Source organism: Sceloporus occidentalis, unplaced genomic scaffold (assembly GCF_023333645.1).
Source record: "Sceloporus occidentalis isolate IW3139 unplaced genomic scaffold, rSceOcc1.0.p SCAF_4, whole genome shotgun sequence".
Classification (NCBI taxonomy): domain Eukaryota; kingdom Metazoa; phylum Chordata; class Lepidosauria; order Squamata; family Phrynosomatidae; genus Sceloporus; species Sceloporus occidentalis.
Window position 1 is genome coordinate 66,765,126 of NW_028316984.1, and position 20,514 is coordinate 66,785,639.

The 20,514-nt window shown below is 40.5% G+C and overlaps 1 protein-coding gene across 6 annotated transcripts in view; it reads left to right on the forward strand.

Moving 5' to 3' along the window:
- LOC149313950 (protein HEG homolog 1-like) overlaps positions 1–20,514 on the forward strand; it is an 84,137-nt gene that overhangs the window by 1,279 nt on the left and 62,344 nt on the right. The window contains exon 2 of one of the 6 annotated variants that reach the window (XM_089520223.1): positions 12,005–12,167. The exons of 4 other annotated variants lie outside the window; for them this stretch is intronic. In XM_089520223.1, the coding sequence (XP_089376349.1) occupies positions 12,134–12,167 (34 nt within the window). In that variant the 5' untranslated portion in view covers positions 12,005–12,133. Of the gene's footprint in view, positions 1–11,741; positions 12,168–20,514 lie in introns of those variants that run through there. One more of the 6 variants, XM_089520221.1, reaches the window with a different exon arrangement.

A 20,514-nucleotide genomic window follows, 5' to 3' on the forward strand; every position in this document is an offset into this window, starting at 1 on the left:
TTGGCAATTTGAAGAATTAAACCAAAACCACAGATCATCTTGCATGGCTAAATGGACTGGATCTCACTGGACTAGCAGAGTGTGTTGGAACAGAATGAAAACAGGCCTGACACAACCTTTTTATCTACATTATATTGAATCACTAATAGACTGTCTTTAATTTTTCCCATTTTATAGCCACAAGTATTTTTAACGGAGGCTTTTTTTAAAAAAGGTTATACCGTTACACAAATACACCGTAAGAGAAAACAAACACATGTTCATTTGCTTCCCTGTGCAGCTGGTGGAGAATGCCAGATACAGTTTACCAGGGACACCTTGCACAATGTTATTTCTCCTAGGCAAGTGTATATATTCCTTCAGGAAAAGGCAGAATATAAATAAATAATTATTAATTATTATTATTGTTATTATTATTACAGAATTGTACTATTAATCTGTGGATTCTAGTTGTAATTCCATACTCACTGACTGCTGAGTTTAATTGAGTTTAATGGGGCTTACTTTTGAGTCGACGTACGTACAAATGCACAGTTGGACGTCATAAATTTGATGGGAAGTATGCAGTGGAAGTGTTATGTAAAATCAATTATTTTGGTCTTTCTAAAATCCCTTAAATCTATCACAATCCAAGAATGCCAAGGGTGCAGGTAAGGTGTGTGTAATCCACAGTAAATGATATGTCGTTCTTGACTTAGTTGTGGGGGGAATAGAGTGGGGCCGACCTGCTCAGCTTTTGTGCCTTTTGTCCCATTCTTCTTTTAGAAAGACATAATTTGGCTAAAATTGGGAGCTATGGGATAGGATTTAACTCATGCTTTTCCTTTTTTCCTGCTCCGTAATTCAAGCTTTGAGAATAGTCTGCATCCCATGAAAGTAAGCAGAAGTATGTTTTTTATAGGAGTATGTAGGAAAAGGATAGCAAAGACACCGAAGAACTTAGAAGGTTTATCTGTCTGTCCCTGGTTAGCCAGAGCTTGGACTCTCATATTGTTAGGTAAATTGCTACACCTACTTCACTTTGCCAGAGACGAAATAGCTTAAGACAGCTTTGATACTATATGGCACTCATTCTTAACAGGCATGTCACATGCAAATTCTAGACATGGTGCAACATTGAATTGTATGGATTTTGGAAACTGTCATGGTGAGCACTCTCTTGCTCCTGGTTGTGGTGTTTGGTTGTTTGGCTTTGATAGCGATTCTCTCATTTTGCACTTTGAATCATGGACTATTGTGTGCAGTGAGGAAGGGCAGAGGAAAACTCAGTATTATACTATGCAAATTCCTAATAAAAGTATTTTCAAAATGAAGTATATTTATTTAAAAAATTAAAGTACAGCAGAAACATTCCAGCTCTCAACCTCTTTCTTCTCGCTTCTATAGTTGGTAGGCATGAGGAGCACTTTCATGTCTCAGGGCCCTTCAAAGGCTACATGAACTAAAAAAAACCCAACAAAATAGTGTGTGGAAGTCCACTCTCAGTTCTCAAAATCTGACATTTTAAAAATATTAAGCAGTACAAGGAAGCTTTGTAATCAATTTAAAAGGCAAACTTGCACCTGGCTTCTAGGAGCAACAATTTACTTTCTTTTTTTCAGTCACAAAAAGCTCAGTCTGGGGATTCTTGAGATGCTGAGGACCACAAAAAATTCCCAGAGGGGTGTGTGCATGCAGCCCCAAGGCCACAGTGTGCCTATCTCTGCTGCTCATATTTACTCAGCAGTAAATCCCATTGATTTGAATGAACTTAATAAATCCTCACAAGGCTGCAGAGCTAAAAACAGCACCTTCGAGACTAACTGAAAGAGGTTGGCAGCATGAGTGTTCCTAGACTTAAGTCTACATCTGCATTTGACTTAAGTCTACAAAAGCTCATGCTGCCAACCTCTTTCTTTCAGTTACGCTCAAAGGTGCTACAAGGTGTCTTTACATACTTATTTTACAGCCTATATCTTTGAATTCTACAGCTAAAAAACAGTTCTGGGAGATTGTGCCTCATTGACCTCAGCTTACTTCTGAGTAAATATGGATAGCATTGCACTATACCTGAGGACTCCCCCTGCTGATCTATCTCGCCTCCTAAGGTGTGGAAAGAGAAGAATCAGGCACAGTGTTGGTTTGGGAGAGTCTGGAAACTTCCTTTCTAAAGCATTACATATATTTCTTTGTTGCTACACGGATGGCATCACAAATGAGGAAAGAAAGCAAGAGCCTTGAGCTGATCCTCAACCCAGCCTGGGATACAGAGTTATAGAGAAATCAAAGGAGTTGATGGGGCATGACAGAATCCTCTGTCCCTGAAACAGTTTGGCAGGTGAAGATTTTAGGTACCTTGGGCTCCTATGAGGTACCAAAATTTATTTTGATGAGGACTCACATGATTTATTTTTACAGTGTGGGGAGAGGCTGTTATTAGTCCCTCTCCCCCCAAGCTCCCTGGACACCTTTCCAGGAGGTGCAAGGGCCTCTATTCAAGCAGCCGTTGTCCTTCAATTCAGTTCATCTGCCTCAGACAGGCAGGGAGTCTATAAACCTATCACCATTGTTGGATCAGGCCACATAAATGGAGCGTTTAATTTTAAGCAGTTAAACTCCAGTCCTTATAGATCACTAGGTTAGTTAATAATGGACAATCATTACTGTCTATTTTTGCAAGAGACCCTAGCCTAGAATTATGTCTGGATTTGTGCCATAGACTGATTTAAAAGACAGTCAACTGAATGTTCAGGTATTCAAAGCCTTATTTTGTTAGCCTTTAATAAATAGAAGAGGAGGAGCTGCAAATTCCAAAACTGGTGTTCTGAAACAATGAATTTAAACCCTATAAAATGTTAACCAGTTGTTATTTATAGGTTATCATGTACAGCCACGTATGATTGAATTTAAACAGAGTGATGATATCTTCTTGATATTTATAACACAGCCCCAGGGGGAGATCAAATGGTTGCAGTTTCAAACACATAGATACTATGAATATTTTATTTGCTTATTTAGTGTCTACTGTCAAGAACAAAGTTATATTTATGCCCATTTAAATCATTGACATTAACTGCGGCTGTGGATCAGCAACTTTAAAAAACACAAAAAGTGGTGGTTTTTTTAATAGAAATATGGTTGTTTAAATGTTTAGGGTTGAGATGTCTGCTCTTAAAAGAAAGGTATGGAAACTGACTCTTGTAGTGCTCAGAGGGAGAGTTACAGAACTTAGACAGTTGTCTCCATCATGAATGGATATTATATAATGCAGCAATGAGAAAAAAGACAGGCTGTCATTTATGCAAGTCTAGTGTTTGGCTTTGTGAAATAGTTGATAATATTTGACCATGGTCAAATTATTGTCTGTCAGCTAACTAGTATTCTACTTTTAGTAAGTCCCTCTGTTGATGTCAGGTTTAAATGCTGGTAACTGTGGCATAGTCATTTACCAGCAGTTTGTGAAAGAAGTGAAGCTAATGTGAAGTGCACCTGTCCTATACGCCTCAGAGTTTGCCTCCCACATGTTGGGTGCTTTATTTTTTAAAAAAATAGATCTTGAAGAAGAGGTAGTCAAGGGTTGTTAGTCAATTTAAAATGTGGTGAAATTGGTAAAGCACAGAGTTTGGAAGAAACAAGACACATTTTTTTCCTTGTAAAAACAGCACATCTCACCAAAGGTTCACTTTAACCATATGAAACTATATACATGTAAATACATTTAGGCTGTGCATGTGATATTTTAATTTAAAGGTGTAATTTTAATTTTGCTAATTGTTTATGCTGCAACTATTGCCATTACATTCAGTGATATATGTGAATTGCAATTAACGACTAATATCAGTACAAAACATTACTAAAGATTCTGTATGGTGTGGTATGGGAGGAAGTTAATGGGGAGGGGATGACACCATGAATTACTGCAACGGGTCACGCTAATCCAACTGGCATGCAGCAACAACAACAACAACAGGTACTTTTTTAGAGCAATGAAAAATGCAACATGTGGTGCAGTGGATTGTGTTTGTAACACGAACTAGTAGCAGCAGTGGGTATCTTTCATAAACATCATCCTGATTAAAGGGAACAAACTGCTTTCAAGGAGTGGCTTTCCCAGCTCTCGTGAAGCATAATGTACCATGTGCAGCCCAGGTGAGAAGGCTGCAACTTTTTCCAGTGCTGCTCATGAGTCAGGATGCTGGGCTAGATGGTATTGCTTTCCTTGCACCAGTTATAGAGGGAAAGAACTGTTGCCTAAATGATAAGGGACTTGGGCAGGGATTCAAAATCAGAAGAACGCTTTTCCATCTTTTTTTGTGGCTAAGGAAAACTTAATAGATTTACTCTGCATTGCAGTTCCTCTTTGGTTATGATGAATGACTAAGAATTTCCTGTGTTCTGTGGGGTATTGCGAGGACAGACCATGAGAATAGTTGAGGAATGTGTCTTCCTCAAGATGGTTATGAAACCTAACCTTTAGCTGGCACCATTTATCTTAATCTTATCAACTTTAAGATTCAAACCTGAATGAATTAATATACCATACTTGACTTATTTGTACGATGGTTATATTTTCATCCTGGTTTTTTTTAATTTTAATTTTTCAACCAAGAACTAACTGCAGGGCATTCGTGGCATTTATAAGGATGTTTGTTGCATTTTTAAGGACAGTTTGAAAAGTAATGACATTTTAAGCATACAGAATAGACAGCTATTTTGCCGTTGTTTTCTGAAATGTTGGTATGGTGTTGAGATTTATAGTTTTCCCCCCTCTAAGGCTTGTATACCAGACATCGTGGACAATATACTGTTGAAGGCAGAAGCCTCACAAGCAAACAGTAGTATAAGAAAAAAAATGGGAAGGAAAATGATAGCTAAAGCAAATAAGATAAAGAATAACCCACTGGATAGGACCACTGACAAATATATTTGTAGAGTAATACTGGATTTGCACAATCATGTTGGATTCATAAATTCCAAATCCAATATTTTATAATCAGTTCAAGTTTTCTCTGTTGAACTCAAGCATTTTATTGATTGTTAATCTCTTAAACATGCACATGGCAACCTCTCTGGCCTATAGTGAAACAGGTCTCTTCTGATTTCTAATATCAATACTGTTACTAAGATGACTTAATTTATAAGTAGAGTCATGTCTTTAAAACCTGGAGGAATCTTCCTGGGAAATGACCTTATCCCCACTTAGTGTTCATGATGGCTCCATTCTGCTAGTACTCTACATTTGTTGGGAAAGTCCATAGCCATGCAAAAGATCTCATGTTAAATCCTTGGTAACATCTGTTAAAAGAATCAGGATCAGGTAGCAAGTGATGGAAGAGACACCATTGTCTGGATAACTCTTGTCCATCAGAGTAGATAAAATGAGCTAGATAGCCTATGCTGCCTCTGCGCTGCAGAATTTATGCAGTTTGGCACTGCTTTAACTGCCATGACTCAATGCTATGGAATTCTGGGATTTATAGTTTTTTTGGTGAGATATTTAGCTTTCTCGGTCACAACAAACTACAAATCCTAGGAGCTCTGGTGCCGCAACAAACTATAAATCCCAGATCCCATAGAATGGAGCCATGACAGTTAAACTGGTATCAATCTGCATTAATTCTGCAGTGTGGCAGCAGTCTTATTCACATAAGATCTTTAGTTGATCTTGTAGGCTGAGGAGCATTCCAGAAAGAAGGAAGAGGGGATATTTTAGTTATATATCTGTGTAGATGCAGAGACCATGGAACTGTCCATTATTCCTTGGCTACTTAGAGCTTCAAAACAATGGAGTGTGTGGATTTCAGCTATTGGGTGTCATATCCTCATTGGATTCACAACCTCTTTGCTCACTCTTAGTCTTAGAGAAGGGCAGGGCCAGTGGTGACAATCAATCCATGGGGGGAACTGTTTGATTCCCACATGGACATGGGTGATCTTGAGCAAGTCACAGTCTCTCAGCCTCAGGGGAAGGCAATAGCAAATCTCCTCTGAACAAATCTTGCCAAGAAAATCCCATAATGGGTTCACCTTAGGGTCACCATTAGTTGGAAAAAACTTGAAGGGACATACATACACACAGAGCAGATGTTTTTCTTCCTTGTCATCATTGCGATTTGATTTCTTGCATGCTCTCCCTCAGCCTAATAGGAGAGAATGAGAAAGTGGGAATACAGAGAAGGAAGGAGGAAATGGGAGAGCACTTGTCTCATGGGTGGTCTTGACAGATGCTTGAAAGGTGCCCTTCTACCAGTCTGGTAAAACTGGTTGTTTTTTTTATGGATTAGTCACTGTAACAGCTGTGGTCACTGGTGGCTCTGTGGATTGTTTTTGGATTAGAGCTGTGATGGCACTCAAATTGTAGCCTCCCTCCCTCCCCCCCCTCTTTTTCTCTACTGTGCTCTGCTTCACTTTATGGAGAGATGTTGCTGTGGAATGAGGACTGGTGCCCCCAAAGAAGGGTTTCTTTAAAACCATAGTGGGCACTTTACAATTTCCTGAAAGTTTCTAATTGGAAGTTGAATATCTCTTACCCGGAAAAACAAAATACAAAATATTCCAAAATTGTCCATTTGGGTGGCTGAGATAGTGACACCTTTGCTTTCTGATGGTTCAAGTACACAAACTTTATTTCACGCAGAAAATTATTAAAAACATTGTTATCAGATTACCTTCAGGTTATAAGGTATATATGAAACATGAATGAATTTCATGTTTAGATTTGGGCCCTATCTCCAAGAATCATAGACTCGTAGACTCATAGAGTTGAAAGAGACCATAAAGGCCAACCAGTCTGACCCCCTGCCTTATAGGTATACACAGGTTTGTAATAGTGATCTCTTAGTGGACTTCTGCCAAATTACATGCAGAGATGCAAAGACAGGTCTGTGGAAGAGTGGGTTTTGTGGGAATAGGTATGAATGAAGAGGTCTATGCATGTGTTTGTTGCTTCGGTTCTATGTTGCTATATCTTGCTGTTTCACAGAAGGCATTGGTTTGTGAGTCCGGCTGCTTTGTTGGGCTTCTCAGAACATTCACATCCTCCCTTTTGGACTGAAATAATTAGGGCCCTGTTCAAGGAGGAAAAACTTTCCCACCCAAAAGGGAAATGTGAAGGCTGTGCTGCTGAGGCAGCTCGCCCAAGTAATAATATAATCTTAGAAGAATGCTGCTCCCCTGAGTAAAGGAAATTCTAAAACTTCAACATTTGGCGCTATTATAAAATAACTCTTGCTTGTTTGGCTGTAACATCAGTCTTTGGACCTAGGCTTCTGAAGGGCCATGGTGTTTGCTGGGGGGGAGTGGGGATATTCAACTTAAGAATGGGAAAAAGAGCCTTCTTGCTTGGCTGTAACATTTGTCTTCAGTCCTAGGCATTTGAAGGGTCATAGTGGTTGCTGGGAGAGCATTAAAATGTGGGCAAGACCATTTAGAGAAGCATGTTCTCCACAGGTGGTATGGGAATGTTTCATATCCCAGTTGCTGGTCTGTTTTGAATTTATGATCTTAATGAATGTTCCTTGGGATCCCAAGAACATCTGCCTTTTCTTGTCCTTCAACTAAGAGGTCTTGATGGACAAGAGAGGGTAAAAAAGCAGATGCAAAATGGGATCAAGATGGGGAGGGAGATGAAGATAGATAGTGAAGGAGGAAGCCATGTAAGAAAGAAATGCAACCCTAACCAGAAAGAAGATTGTAACCATTATATTGAAAATGTATTTATTCCAAAATAACAAAACCTGAGTCAGTGTGATCCATGTGAATGCGAAGGGGTCATTATTTTCTATATGTGTAGTTACACATAGTATTAAATACTCCCCTGCACAAAGGCTTTGTAACGCAAAATCCAATCAGGATGTGGATAATCTATTGTTTTTGAGCAATGAAACAGGAAGTCCTGCAAGGCTAGGAGCATAAGGAGATAAAAGGGGCTTAAACTTAATGACATTTAAGGGCAGAAGGAGAGGCATTTGCCAAGCAGGGAGAGGTAACAAAAAAATGATGAGACTCAGAACATGGAAAACAGGATGTAAATGAAGCAAGAGGAGCTAAGAAAGATTAAACACAGGTTTGCAATGAAAGGATGAAGAAGGCATAGGACACTCTGGAGTGGTAGATAAGGTTATTATAAAGTTAGGCTATTATAAAAATAAGCTAGAAAGGTTATTTTGTGGACTGTAATTTCAAAATCTCCTAGCCATGAGCTTAACACTGGGGGATTCAAGTATTTTTACTCCAAAAATTCATTTTTCCAAGCTCTTCACTTTGATGTTTTTGTGACTGGGCATCTATAAGGGCTATGTGGATTAGCATTGCCACTCCCTAATTTCCACTGCCATCAGCTGACCTACACCAGTTTCAGGTTAATAGATCTGATTGTGGAATGCGATAGAGCTAATCCTTCTGTAGAGAAATGAATGCACTTAGCCAATTTAGATGTGATTGTATATATACTCTTAACTCATGATATGTGAAGTATGTTTAATTTTTGGAATACAGTAACTGAAGTGATATGGCCAAGAGAGAAATTCTAGTTTTTGAGTATCCAGAGGCGCTAAGATGGTAGCTGAGTTTTTTTTTTAAAAAAAACCCCATAGAGGCCAAGATCTTGAGTGTTTTATGTGCAATTCAAGGCTCCGAGTTCATCATGATATAATGACTGCTGCTTCATTTTGTCACTATTTTTTGAGGAAACTGAGCATATTTGCATCTGTGTCTATAAAGTTTAAATGCTTATCACCTACAAAGGCATTTTGTCCCAGTGTAAGTTCTGAAAGACCATATGAAAATTTGGCACTAAAAAAAAGCCAAGTATTTAAACATTCATCATTCTCTGGTGCTTCTTATATTACTGGGCTAGATGCTAAATTTCAGTTCCCTTTGATATTATCAATCCATTTATCCAGTATGGGATGTGATATGGTGCTGGACTGGCAGATAACAGAACAAATACTCTTTTAAGCACCGGGTCTTAAAGTAGTAAAATGATCTCAGCTTGGAATAATCATGAAGAAAAATGGGCAAACTTAAACCCATCCAGAGGTGAATAGAGTTCGTCTGAAGCCTTTTTTTTTTAATGACACATTTTCTGCCAGGGAATGAAAGAGTTGAAAAGGATACCCTTTCATGCTTGCCCACTTGTACTTAGATTGTATTTAGATATGTTTCAAAGCTGGTGTTCATGAAATCTGATGAGCAACAACAACAAAAAGATAATCGGAACTGACATGTGTGGATTAGTAACATGGCTACATCTTTTCAATAAAACCTAGGAATTTACCACTTGGTTTTGTTTGTAGTAGTGGATTGAGGAGTAGAGTGGGACCTACAACAAAATATTGTAATATATCCTCATTCCCTTTTCATGTGCCATATTCCAGCTACCCCAAACCTCCTATATGACATTCCTTTCTCTTACCTCCATTCTCTATTTTTCTCTTTCTGCTCCTACCCAAATGGAATATAATAGTGTCAGAAGGCTTTTTCTGGAGAAAGAGGCAGTGGCCTCCATTTATTTGAAGGAAGATTCTCATGTGTGCTCTATATACACAATACAAGCTGTTGATGAAGCTGTGGGGTGGCTTTTCACAATTTGTATAAACTGAGTTTATAAATGGATGCTTCAAGTACCAGTAGCTCTTAGAATCTATGTTTTTTTATTATTTGCTGTGATGCAATCTTGGTGTGTGTGTTTGTGTGCACTGTTGTATTTTGTTGCATCATCATGGGAAGCCATGACTCAGAAAAGACAATGATGCTGGGGAAGGTAGAGGACAGTAGAAAGAGAGGAAGACCAAAGGCTAGATGGATAGAATCAATCAGAGAGACCATGTGCCTGAGCCTACAGGACCTGAGCAGAAAGGAAGATGATAGGGGGTCTTGGAGATGTCTCATTCACAAGGTTGCTATGAGTTGAGGTCTACTCAAAGGCAGGTAACCAGAACAACAAATTTTGTTGCGTGGCCAACACAACTACCCATGTTTTCTGAAGATAGTGAATTTTGCAGCAACATGGGAAACTTTTAACAAGAGGGAACTAATGGACTAGGACAGTGATGGTGAACCTTTTAGAGGCCGAGTGCCCAAACTACAACCCAGTCCCCACTTATTTATTGCAAAGTGCCACGTCCCTCTGGCTTTCTAGTAAGAAACTCTGGCAAAGTCTGTGCTAGGGCAACTGCATGTGTGCCCACAGAGAGGGCTCTGAGTGCCACCTCTGGCACACGTGCCATAGGTTCGCCATCACTGGACTAGGATATAACTCTTTGAAGATTTTACCCCCAACAAAGTCCCTACATGGCCAAGAAGGGGCCTCTACTTATATTGAGACGGAGAAATGTAAGGTACTGCACTTAGGGTGAAAAAATGAAATGCACAGATATAGGATGGGGGACACCTGGCTGAATGAAACTACGCGTGAAAGGGATCTTGGAGTCTAAGTAGACCATAAGTTGAATATGAGTCAACAGTGTGATGCGGCAGCTAATAAGGCCAATGCGATTTTAGGCTGCATCAATAGAAGTATAGTGTCTAGATCAAGGGAAGTAATAGTGCCACTCTATTTTGCTTTGTTCTGGCCCCACCTGGAATACTGTGTCCAGTTCTGGGCACCACAATTGAAAAAGGACATTGAGAAACTGGAGCGTGTCCAAAGGAGGGCAACTAAAATGGTGAAAGGTCTGGACTATGAGGAACGACTTAGAGAGCTGGGGATGTTTAGCCTGGAGAAGAGAAGGTTAAGAGGTGATATGATAGCCCTGTTTAAATATTTGAAGGGATGTCATGTTGAGGAGGGAGCAAGCTTGTTTTCTGCTGCTCCAGAGACTAGAACACGGAACAATGAATGCAAGCTCCAGGAAAAGAGATTCCACCTCAACATTAGGATGAATTTCCTGACAGTAAGGGCTGTTTGACAGTGGAAGACACTCCCTCAGAGTGTAGTGGAGTCTCCTTCCTTGGAGGTCTTTAAGCAGAGGCTGAATGGCCATCTGTCGGGGATGCTTTGATTGTGATTTCCTTCATGGCAGAAGGGGGTTGGACTGGATGGCCCTTGTGGTCTCTTCTAACTCTACGATTCTATTATTCTATGAGATCCCTCCAGACTATCTTAACTGACAACAGAAGTAACATCTGAGACAAAATGTAGGACTGTGATTCTAACATCATGATTTTTCTTCTCCTGTATGGTTTTTAACATCTTTGCCACATGAAGAAGCCAATGAAGCTTTGAAAGTTTACAAGATGTATTTTGAGCATTTTGCTTGGCCAATAAAAGTTATCACTGTTTTGTGAATTTTGGATTTTGTTGTATTTTGCTGCTTGGCCAACATGGCTACCCTGAATATGTTTTGTACTGAATGACTTACTTAAGGATTTGTGAGTTAAGCTTGTGTTCCTTGTATTACTATTTGAATCAAGTTTGATAAATATACATGACACAAAACAAACTACAATGCAAAAGACATCCAAAATTGATGGATGAACAGGGGTGAGGAAAGGGGAGCTGCTTTCAAGCCCCTAAAACCTATTGGGGAATCCCCTAAATCCCCCCCCTCAGGGAATTTTCAACCCCTAAGCCACCTGAAAATGCAATAAGCCCATTTGTTTAGCCCCCCTGACCTCCAAAACCTATCAGAAGTCCCTAAAAATGAGCCTGAAAAAACAAGAAATGACGTGACATCACTTCTGCAAAAAAAAAAAAAAAAAAAAAAGCTTTAAAAATTAAGAGAAAAGAATAAGGAACGAGGAGGGAGGGAGGGAAGGAAGGAAAAAGGTGCAGTTGCTCACCTGATCTAGGCGCTCACAGTAATATTACAGGCAGTTTAAATACTTTTATATTGACCTTTTTCACTATATAGTATCTGTTGCAGTTTTAAGCTGCCTTGAGTCTCAGCACTGAAGAAAAGGTGGGATAAAGATGATGATGGTGGTGGTGGAGATGATGATGATGGTTATAATGATGCTGATTTTATATGCTATAATACCTGAAGGGCTACCTTTTAACCACTTGAGTGTTTTTTTTAATCAGAGACTTTTCAACATTATCTGGAAACCGCAGCAAGGTTGACCCTAAACAATTATCTGCCTGAGGAAAGAATAAGAAGGCATACCTACCCCCTCACTACCCCCTTCACTCTCAACTGGACTGCCACTAAATATGAATGGGGCTACATCTTCCAGCACACATGAAGGTAACAGCCTAATTTAGGGGCACAAAGCAGGCTGCAAGGGCTCACAGCTCCCTTCTGCAATATCTTAACTGTTTCATCCTGCCATCTGCTGCCTAAGGCAGACGCCTCACTGTGCCTAATGAAACAACCGGTTCTCTACACTAGGCAAGTGGCCTCTTCTGTAGTTGTGCCTGGCTAAGGAATTCCTTCCCCAATGCAGAACTGGAAGAGGCTTCAGGGGCTATCAGGTGCAACCTCTTGCTCAGTACAGGATCTGCAGCTAAAGTACCCCAGCAGGTAGCTGTCCAGCCACTCTAGACGATTGGTCCCACTGCCCAACCACTCCTATTGTCAAGACGTTCTTCTAATGTTAAGTCAAAACCTACTCTCCACTGTCTGGTGCTCTTTTAAGTACTAAACAATGACTGTCCTATTCATTGAGGCATTTTCTAGGTCTTTCAATTGATTGTTTTTGAATTCTTGTCCCCACTCTCAATCCTGCTTGCCACCTCATGTCTATATTTATATATGAAGCCTTTGGGGTTTTGTTTCGTTTTGCTGTTCCTGTTCATTGTTACTTATCATAGATTATAACTCTATATCTGTTTTTTCCCCCAAACAGCTGTTTTATTGACATGCAGAACCAACCGTTCAGATACTTGGTTTTTTAAGCATGTATGTAGCTTAATGAACAAAGGTTAGAAGGTGGCACTACTTTGCTCAAGAACAGAGCTGGCATTGGAAGGACAGGAGGGTGGATGCATGGTGTACAGGGTTGGCAAGCAGTTTCCTGGCAGAACCAAGCATGGCTTGGAAGTCAGCACAAAGCAGTGTGTTGAGGAAGGAGCTTTGGCAGAGCACAAGCCTCTTCTAGAGCCATAATCTCATTTGAAGTAAAGTGATCCCCCGTGCTCTGGCCAAAATGACTTGTGGCTTTTGCCAAGCTGAATGCAACAGATGTTAGGTCACAGGGGAATATTTAGTCCCCTTACTGTCAACAACTACCTCCTTCCCTTGTGGCTTTGAGCTCAGGATTGAAATATCACTTGCTGGGCTTTGATTACTGAAAGAAAGAAAAATCCTATACAAAGTTCTGAGAGTGTTCCTGCAATTTTAGGCCAAATGGAAAGATGGCTTGAATCAAGGGGGAAGAAAAGGTAAAAATGATGAGGTGCTGTCAAGATCCAAGTGCAGCCCAAACCAAAACAGCTACACCCTTCTGAAACAATGGCTGGAAAGAGGCTAGAGTTCTGGGAGAGGCTGAGATCTGCTTTCTCCAAGCAGTGCAGAAAGGGTCACAGTCTCAAAGGAGGAGGAGGTAACAGGGAGAGAGTAAGAAGAGACAGTGTTGTAAAATGGTTTGAGCATTGGATTATGACACTAGAGAGCAGGGTTTGAATCCATTGTCTGGACTGTTTGCACCAGACCAGGGTTTGGGCTGTGTATCATCCAGACTCTCCTTTGAGAGAATGGTGGCAGGGGGACATTTTATTTGGCCTGTGCAGACAGAGCCAGAGAGGGGAACTGATTTATCATTCCCTTGCCAGTCTCATTTTTTCACACAATGCCTCTTCCACCCACAAAAGGTTTATTCTTCCATAGTATTGTATAGTATTTCCTGGGAGCTCCTGGCATTAACAAAGTTGTTTTATTCCCAGTACCCAGTTCAGTTTAAATTTACCCAGTCCTTTCCAAAATGAAATTCATCAGTTATTTGTCTGTGTGCTTTTGCTGCCTTGGAGCAAGTAAAGATACTGCCAGAAAGCACAGCCTACCCCCCACTTTGCAATATTTCTCTACTACATATTCCTCTTCCTCTGGAAGTCATATTTGCAAGGAGAAAGCAGCTGTAGGCTAGCGTTCCTACGGACTGTAGTATAATGTTAATTTTTGTCCTACTATATAAGAACTGTGAATATGCTTCCCTATTTGCCTGACAAGCACTCTCTGAAGATGCCAGCCACAGATGCTAGTGAAACACCAGGAAGAAACTCTTCTAGAACATGGCCACATAGCCCGAAAACCCCACAAAAAACTATGTGAGACATATTGTTCTGGAGGATCAATGCCTCATACTGTATTTGCTGTTATTACCTTCGAAATGTTCAGGAGTGCTTACGGAGATGAATAATCATGTTTCCATCATATCAAAATAATAGAAATTACAAAACAACTTCCATTTGTGAAGTCGAAGGCTTTCATGGACGGCATCCATGGTTTTTTGTGGGTTTTTCAGGCTATGTGGCCATGTTCTAGAAAATTTTCTTCTTGACGTTTCGCCAGCATCTGTGGCTGGCATATATTTGGTGGTTGTGGGGAGGAATGGCCTGTCCTCTGGAATGCCATTTTGTACACTCTGCACCCAAACTAGAGACAGTGACATTGTACTGGGAAAGGATTGTGCATGGTATCTCAAGATAATATATGACAATACATGCCCATACCTGTAAGAAAAGAAAGCTTGGAAAATGCACCTTTGTCTCCCACCTCTTTCTCTCCAGTACTGCAGCTGGGAATTGATTCCAGAGGCAGCTAGTGGAAACAAACCAGGAATGTGAGAGGACCTTTTCCATTGAGAGAGTTTGGTGGGTCAGGGGTGCAAAACATGTGGCTGTCCAGAGTTGTTGAATTGTAATTCTCATTAGGCCTAGCCAGAATTGTTAGTTGGTGAGAGTTTCTGGAAGCTGTAGTCTGGTGGTGCCTAGAGGTGCCACTTGGTCTTCATTCCTTTGATAGATCAAGATTTATAGAGCCCTAATGGGGGTGCTCCTGTAAGGAGACCTTGGAAGTTTAATCCAGGATAAACCCTGTGCTAAATGCCCTTCAGTTCAACTCTTTAGGATGTATGTGACTGTAAAATCCACTTGAGTTCCTCCATCTTTGCAGATTCTCCTTCTAGTTGCTGCTGCCTGGCCTACACAATGTTAGCAATGACCAGAAAGAAAGCCTCCTCAGTGGTGGTAACCCCATTTGTGAATTCCTTCCATCGAAAGGCTTTCCTGGTGCCAACCTGAGACCATAAGCCAAATAAGTTTTTATTTTATTGGGCTTTACAACATTTTTAAACACATGTTGTTTATATTTTACTGCTATTTTATCTTGAACATAAATATTCAACCCTCTGTACCCACAGATTCCGCATCCACAGATTCATCCATCCTATCCAAGTATTAATCTGAGCTGTCCCTGCATAGCTTCCAAGATCAAATGGGATCTGGTGCCTTTAGGATATTTTGGCCTTATAGGAGTCTTCTATATCTTTATATGTAATATGTAATAATTAGATATGTAGTCATGAAAAGCTGATGAATGTTAGCTGGATTTTAGTTGAAATGGACCAACTATAAATAAGAGGTTATCTCCATGCTTATTTGCAGAATCTTTAGGGAAAATATCCATAGGAAAATTTGGGGGCAAACCTCCCAAACAAGCATAAAATAGTGCAGTGAGGCCTGAACATGCTCAGCAAGTGCAAAATGCTGTACATCTAGGGAGAGGATAACACGGACAGGAAAAAGAATGGAGTATCCTGAGAGAGCATTGACCAGGAGCATTGACACTGCAACATTTGACTGCAATTCCCCTTGTAGATCATTATTGTTTAGGATGCTAGCTATTGTTGAATTTGGCTATTAGTTTTAATATACCGAGCATGACATCAAAATTATGGCATTCTTGTTATCCCATATGTGAACTCTATAATTTACAGACCTTGAAACAACTTTGGCACACACTGTGCCTCATCCTGAAACCACTCACAAGATTTTGTTCCATACTATTGTTCAGTTCTGTTACAGTTTAATCTCAGCTTTCCTGTGGATCGCAGGTTATATAGAAACACAGACGCTTCCTGATGACCGCTTAACAGAATTTCTCAGTCCTAGGTTAATGCGACATATCTGGCATTCCGATGACAATGAAAATCTTCATATATGGAAAATGACCTAGTTTCCATACCTTATCTAAAGGAGTATTCTGATGGCTAAGGGCATGCCAGAATAATGTATATTTCCTTACAGTTATCCAGATCTGACATGCTATTAATTTACCCAGGAAAGCTACTGCCAGACAATGTTCTGATCACTCAGGCCTGAAACTATATTTCACTCCAGTTAACCTGTTCTTCACACATCCATGGAGCTGCAGTGGTTTTCATTGTATCTCCCTACCCCCCATCTACCCACCCACCCATCCTTTTATACTCTGGGTTGGCCTCTTTTGCAGCCAGGATGTTTTTTTCCTTGCCTTTTTTTATTGTTCCAGTGACCTAGCAACCCTGCACTGGTGGAGTCTTGCCAGTCAGCTTCCTTTCCAAGCCGTCTGGCAGACTCCAACTATGTTGCCATCAGAAGGGAGCAGGAGTTTAAATGGTGACAAAGTAGTGTCCCCCCCCCCATTCACACCTACATCAGTCCTAATTTGATTGAAGGCACAAAGTGTCAGTCTTCTTTTACCAGTGTAAAAGAAGTTTAGAAAGTGTTTAAATTTTGATTGTTGAAAATGTTTTCCACCCACTAGGCAGAGTGAGATGGACGCCTATTATTTTGGATATCACAATTTTATTATTTTTGCATTGTTACTGCCACGGAAAAGGAAAGATGTTCCTAGGATTTTTCTGTCAGAGGCATCATGATTACTTTTTTGGCCTTGGATACTGTGTGTCATGAACTGAAAGTGTGACTGCCTTTGGTCAGCTGTACATATAACCACTATCCATCCCCATGACCATATCTGTACAATTGATGTCATAACATTTAGTCAGATTGTTAAAATTAGTTCGTTGTTAGCATGGCGAGGCAGTCAATGGGTGTGGGTCAATATGGAGGCCCAGACAGGCAAGTGTGATCCTGAAATGTTCCTTTCTACTGCCAACTATTTGTTTTTCTTTTAAAAATAAGCTGTACAAGGCTAATTTTTTAAAAATAATGTCATGTTTCATTTGAGACTGATGCAGAATAAAAGAGGTTGAAAAGTGGAATAAAATTCATATGGCTTGAAGAAAACTGCAAGGAAAGGCTTCATGTTTGAGAGAATCTTTAGGAAAACATAGTTTTAGGCAGAGTAAAACCCCAAAGCCAGAACAGTCCAGTGAGGGCTGAGAAAGTTTAGTGGCTACAGGGTGCTGTATGCCGGGGGGTTGTTGGTGGTAACAGGGAAAGGAATGGGGTGTCCTGGAAGAGACTGTTGCTTTCTTCTGGCATTGAAGTAGAACAAAAGCAGGGGTTGACAGAGGGTGAGATTGTATTATATGTCTTTAAGAGAGCGTCAAGGACACCTTCCGAGAAAGCCAGTGGCACCAACACCACCTGTTCTACTCATTCAGTGGTCCCTTCAGCCATTCTCTTCTGCCTCCTGTGGATATAAAGCAGCTGGGTAGCCTGGCAACCTTAATCCTGAGCCCAGTTGAGGAGATAAGTTGAAGACCACTGCACAGATGGAGATAAAGGAGAATCATATGGAGACTTAAATGCAAGAAACAATTGTATGCAGTGAAGCTTTCGTGCTCGCTGAGCATCAGGAGATAATTGTTACAAACAATTAATGTCTATTGACATTATAGTGACAGATGGAGAGTGTAGCCAGAAAATAGGACAGCATGTATGTTGGCTTCATATTTTTAATAGCTTTTTTAAAAATATATTTTTTAAAAAAAATAGCATTTCTTTTTAATTTCAAATTTTACTTATTCATTATTAAGTATTAGGCCCCATTCCCACTGGGCATATAAAGCGGCATATTTCACTGCGATTCTGACTCAGATCTTTTTTCCGAGTTGTATTCAAATCTGGTACTTTGTTCCCATTACGAAAGAGTGTAAATGGACTTGGTTTTTTTTTTTTACTCATATTCTCGTTCCCATTGAAATTTTCTCTGTTATAATTTGAAATAGACTTTTTTGCTCCCCGTTCCCATTGCCCTTCCAGAACCTCTTTTTTTTAAGCAGCTGTCAATCAAGCGCCTTGGCGCTTGATGTCATAGTGACATCAGTTGTTTTGATACATTTTGGCACAGGCTATTTTTGTTCCCTGTTCCCATTTGTGTCTTTCAAACCTGTTTTTCTGTTTGTTTCTTTAAAGCAGTCAATCAATCGCTTAGGCGCTTTTCCCCTCTGGGAAAGGGAGAAGGAGCCTCCATCCCCCCAAGTCCCTTTGCCTCCCCCATTGCTCCCTGGGCTGTCTGGGGGGTGATCAAGCAGGCATGTAAAAAAAAGAAAAATAGTTTAAAAATGGTGTTCAATGGCTCTCCTCACATGTCGTTCTATGAATGTGGAGCGGGGGGGGGGGGTTGCAGGGGAGCATAATGTGTTTACCACGTTTGGAGGTCAATGTAGCAATTTGCTATGTTTGGACACCCGACAGAGCACCTAGGTCAGGGGTTGGCAACCTACAGCCCGTGGGCCGGATCCGGCCCAGCAAGGCCTTGGGACCGGCCCCAGCCTGGTCCTGCCGCTGATTGCTGCCCCCGCTGCAGCTTCCGTGCCGCTGCGGGCGCCATTTTGAGTTCGGCCCCCCAGTTGTCTGAGGGACAGCAACCTGGCCCCCGGCTCAAAAAGGTTGACTATACCTGACCTAGGTGATCAAAAGCTTAATTATTTTTAAAATAAATTTGTCTACACACTCGATCGCCTTACCCTGCTTCCCACTCCACTGGGGGAAGGCCATGCGTACGGGGGGATAGCGCCGGTAATGCAGGAAAGAGAACAAAGTGGGTGACACCCCCAGGCCAGCCCCCTGAGCACTGCTCCTCCCATCCCCAAGTTCCCAAATCGGATACACCCTTGCCGTTCCCATTCATTTGCCCCAGATCAGACTGGGGAGGTGCAAGAAAAACCTCAGGAAAAGTGCAGTCAAATTAACCCGGGTTCGACCCCCCTGATTTGGGTTTTCACTGGAAAAATTGATTACATGGGGATCAGATACGAATTCCAGTAGGAATGAAACCGGCGTAATGAGGATCGAATGCACACTCAAATGGGAATGATGCTCCCATAATCCGAGTCTTGATCGGCTATATAAGCCAGTGGGAATGGGGCCTTAGTGACTCTTTTAGTTTCTAGCAATTTAAGAGGAGGAAGAGAGAGCAAGGAACTAATTAAAAATAATAATAATTGTAAGCCATTCTGAAAGCCTATGTGGCGCAAGAGCGGGGTATAATAATTAAAATAAATAAAACAAGAAAATAGTCTTGTTCTATGGGTCATTCTGAGCTGGAGCTTGGAAGTCATGCAAGTAATGTTACTTGTAGTATGTTACATTTTGGGATAATACAAGCATATTATTATTTTGTTTTGTAAATTAACAAATGGTAAAACACCTAAACTGTAGTAAGTAAGATTTACTTGTGAGTTGTTTTCCTTATTTTGTGTTATTTATTAGTTACCCTGGGGGAATGTGCCACAAATATGAAACTATATACATTTCAACAAATATAGTACTGCAAGCAGAAAATTGTATATACTGTTATTTGGCATCTATATCACAATAAAATCAACATTAGGCATTGGTTTCAGGATACAATACTGAGTGATTTGCACTGGTGACATCTATGGGTCCATATCAATGTGAATATTTCCTGGCTGTGGGTCTGCTGGTAGCCCAAATGTGCTCCCAAGTCTTATGTATGATGACTAATTTTTAGTATAATCTTGCCCTGGGGAAGGGATACATTTCTAAGCCTTTAAAGCTTATTACCTTGCACTTGGCTTAGGTGGCTTTATTAATTTACCTAGCATAGGACCACATTTACACAGATAGTGGCTTTTATCCATAGGGTTGCCAGATGTCAGTTCTCAGGGTGTGGAGGACAAAGTAAGAGCACTGTTTGGAAAGGTATGTGTGTATATATTTTGCTCATTTTTAGATTTGTAGTTTTTGTTTAAATGGCATAATTTGTGTAACTGTGGTTGATGCTTAATGTGTGATGCTTAATGACATCATTATGGGTTGCCACTTGTAACATCACCCAGGCCTTCTTTTTGTAACATTACAAAAGGACATCCTTAGGTCTCAGGTTTTGACCATGAAATCCTGGGTCCAGGTACAGTACTGACTTGGCAACCCACATTGTCCTGTGCCTTGAAGTAGTTTCTAACTTATGCTGACCCTTATGTGACCCTAGGGCCTAAATACAATAAAGGCATCCAACATTGATCAGCTATTCATTATTACATAGTTAATTATTACATACTATTATATATGAACATATAAAGGAATACTATAAGGCCTAATTACCCTAAAGGCACCAGATCACTTCTGATCTTGGAAACGTAATGGTTAGTATTTAGATGAGAGACCGCCAATGAATACCAGGTGCTGTAGGCTATATTTCAGGGAAAAGGATAAACCCACCTCTGAGTATTCCTTACCTA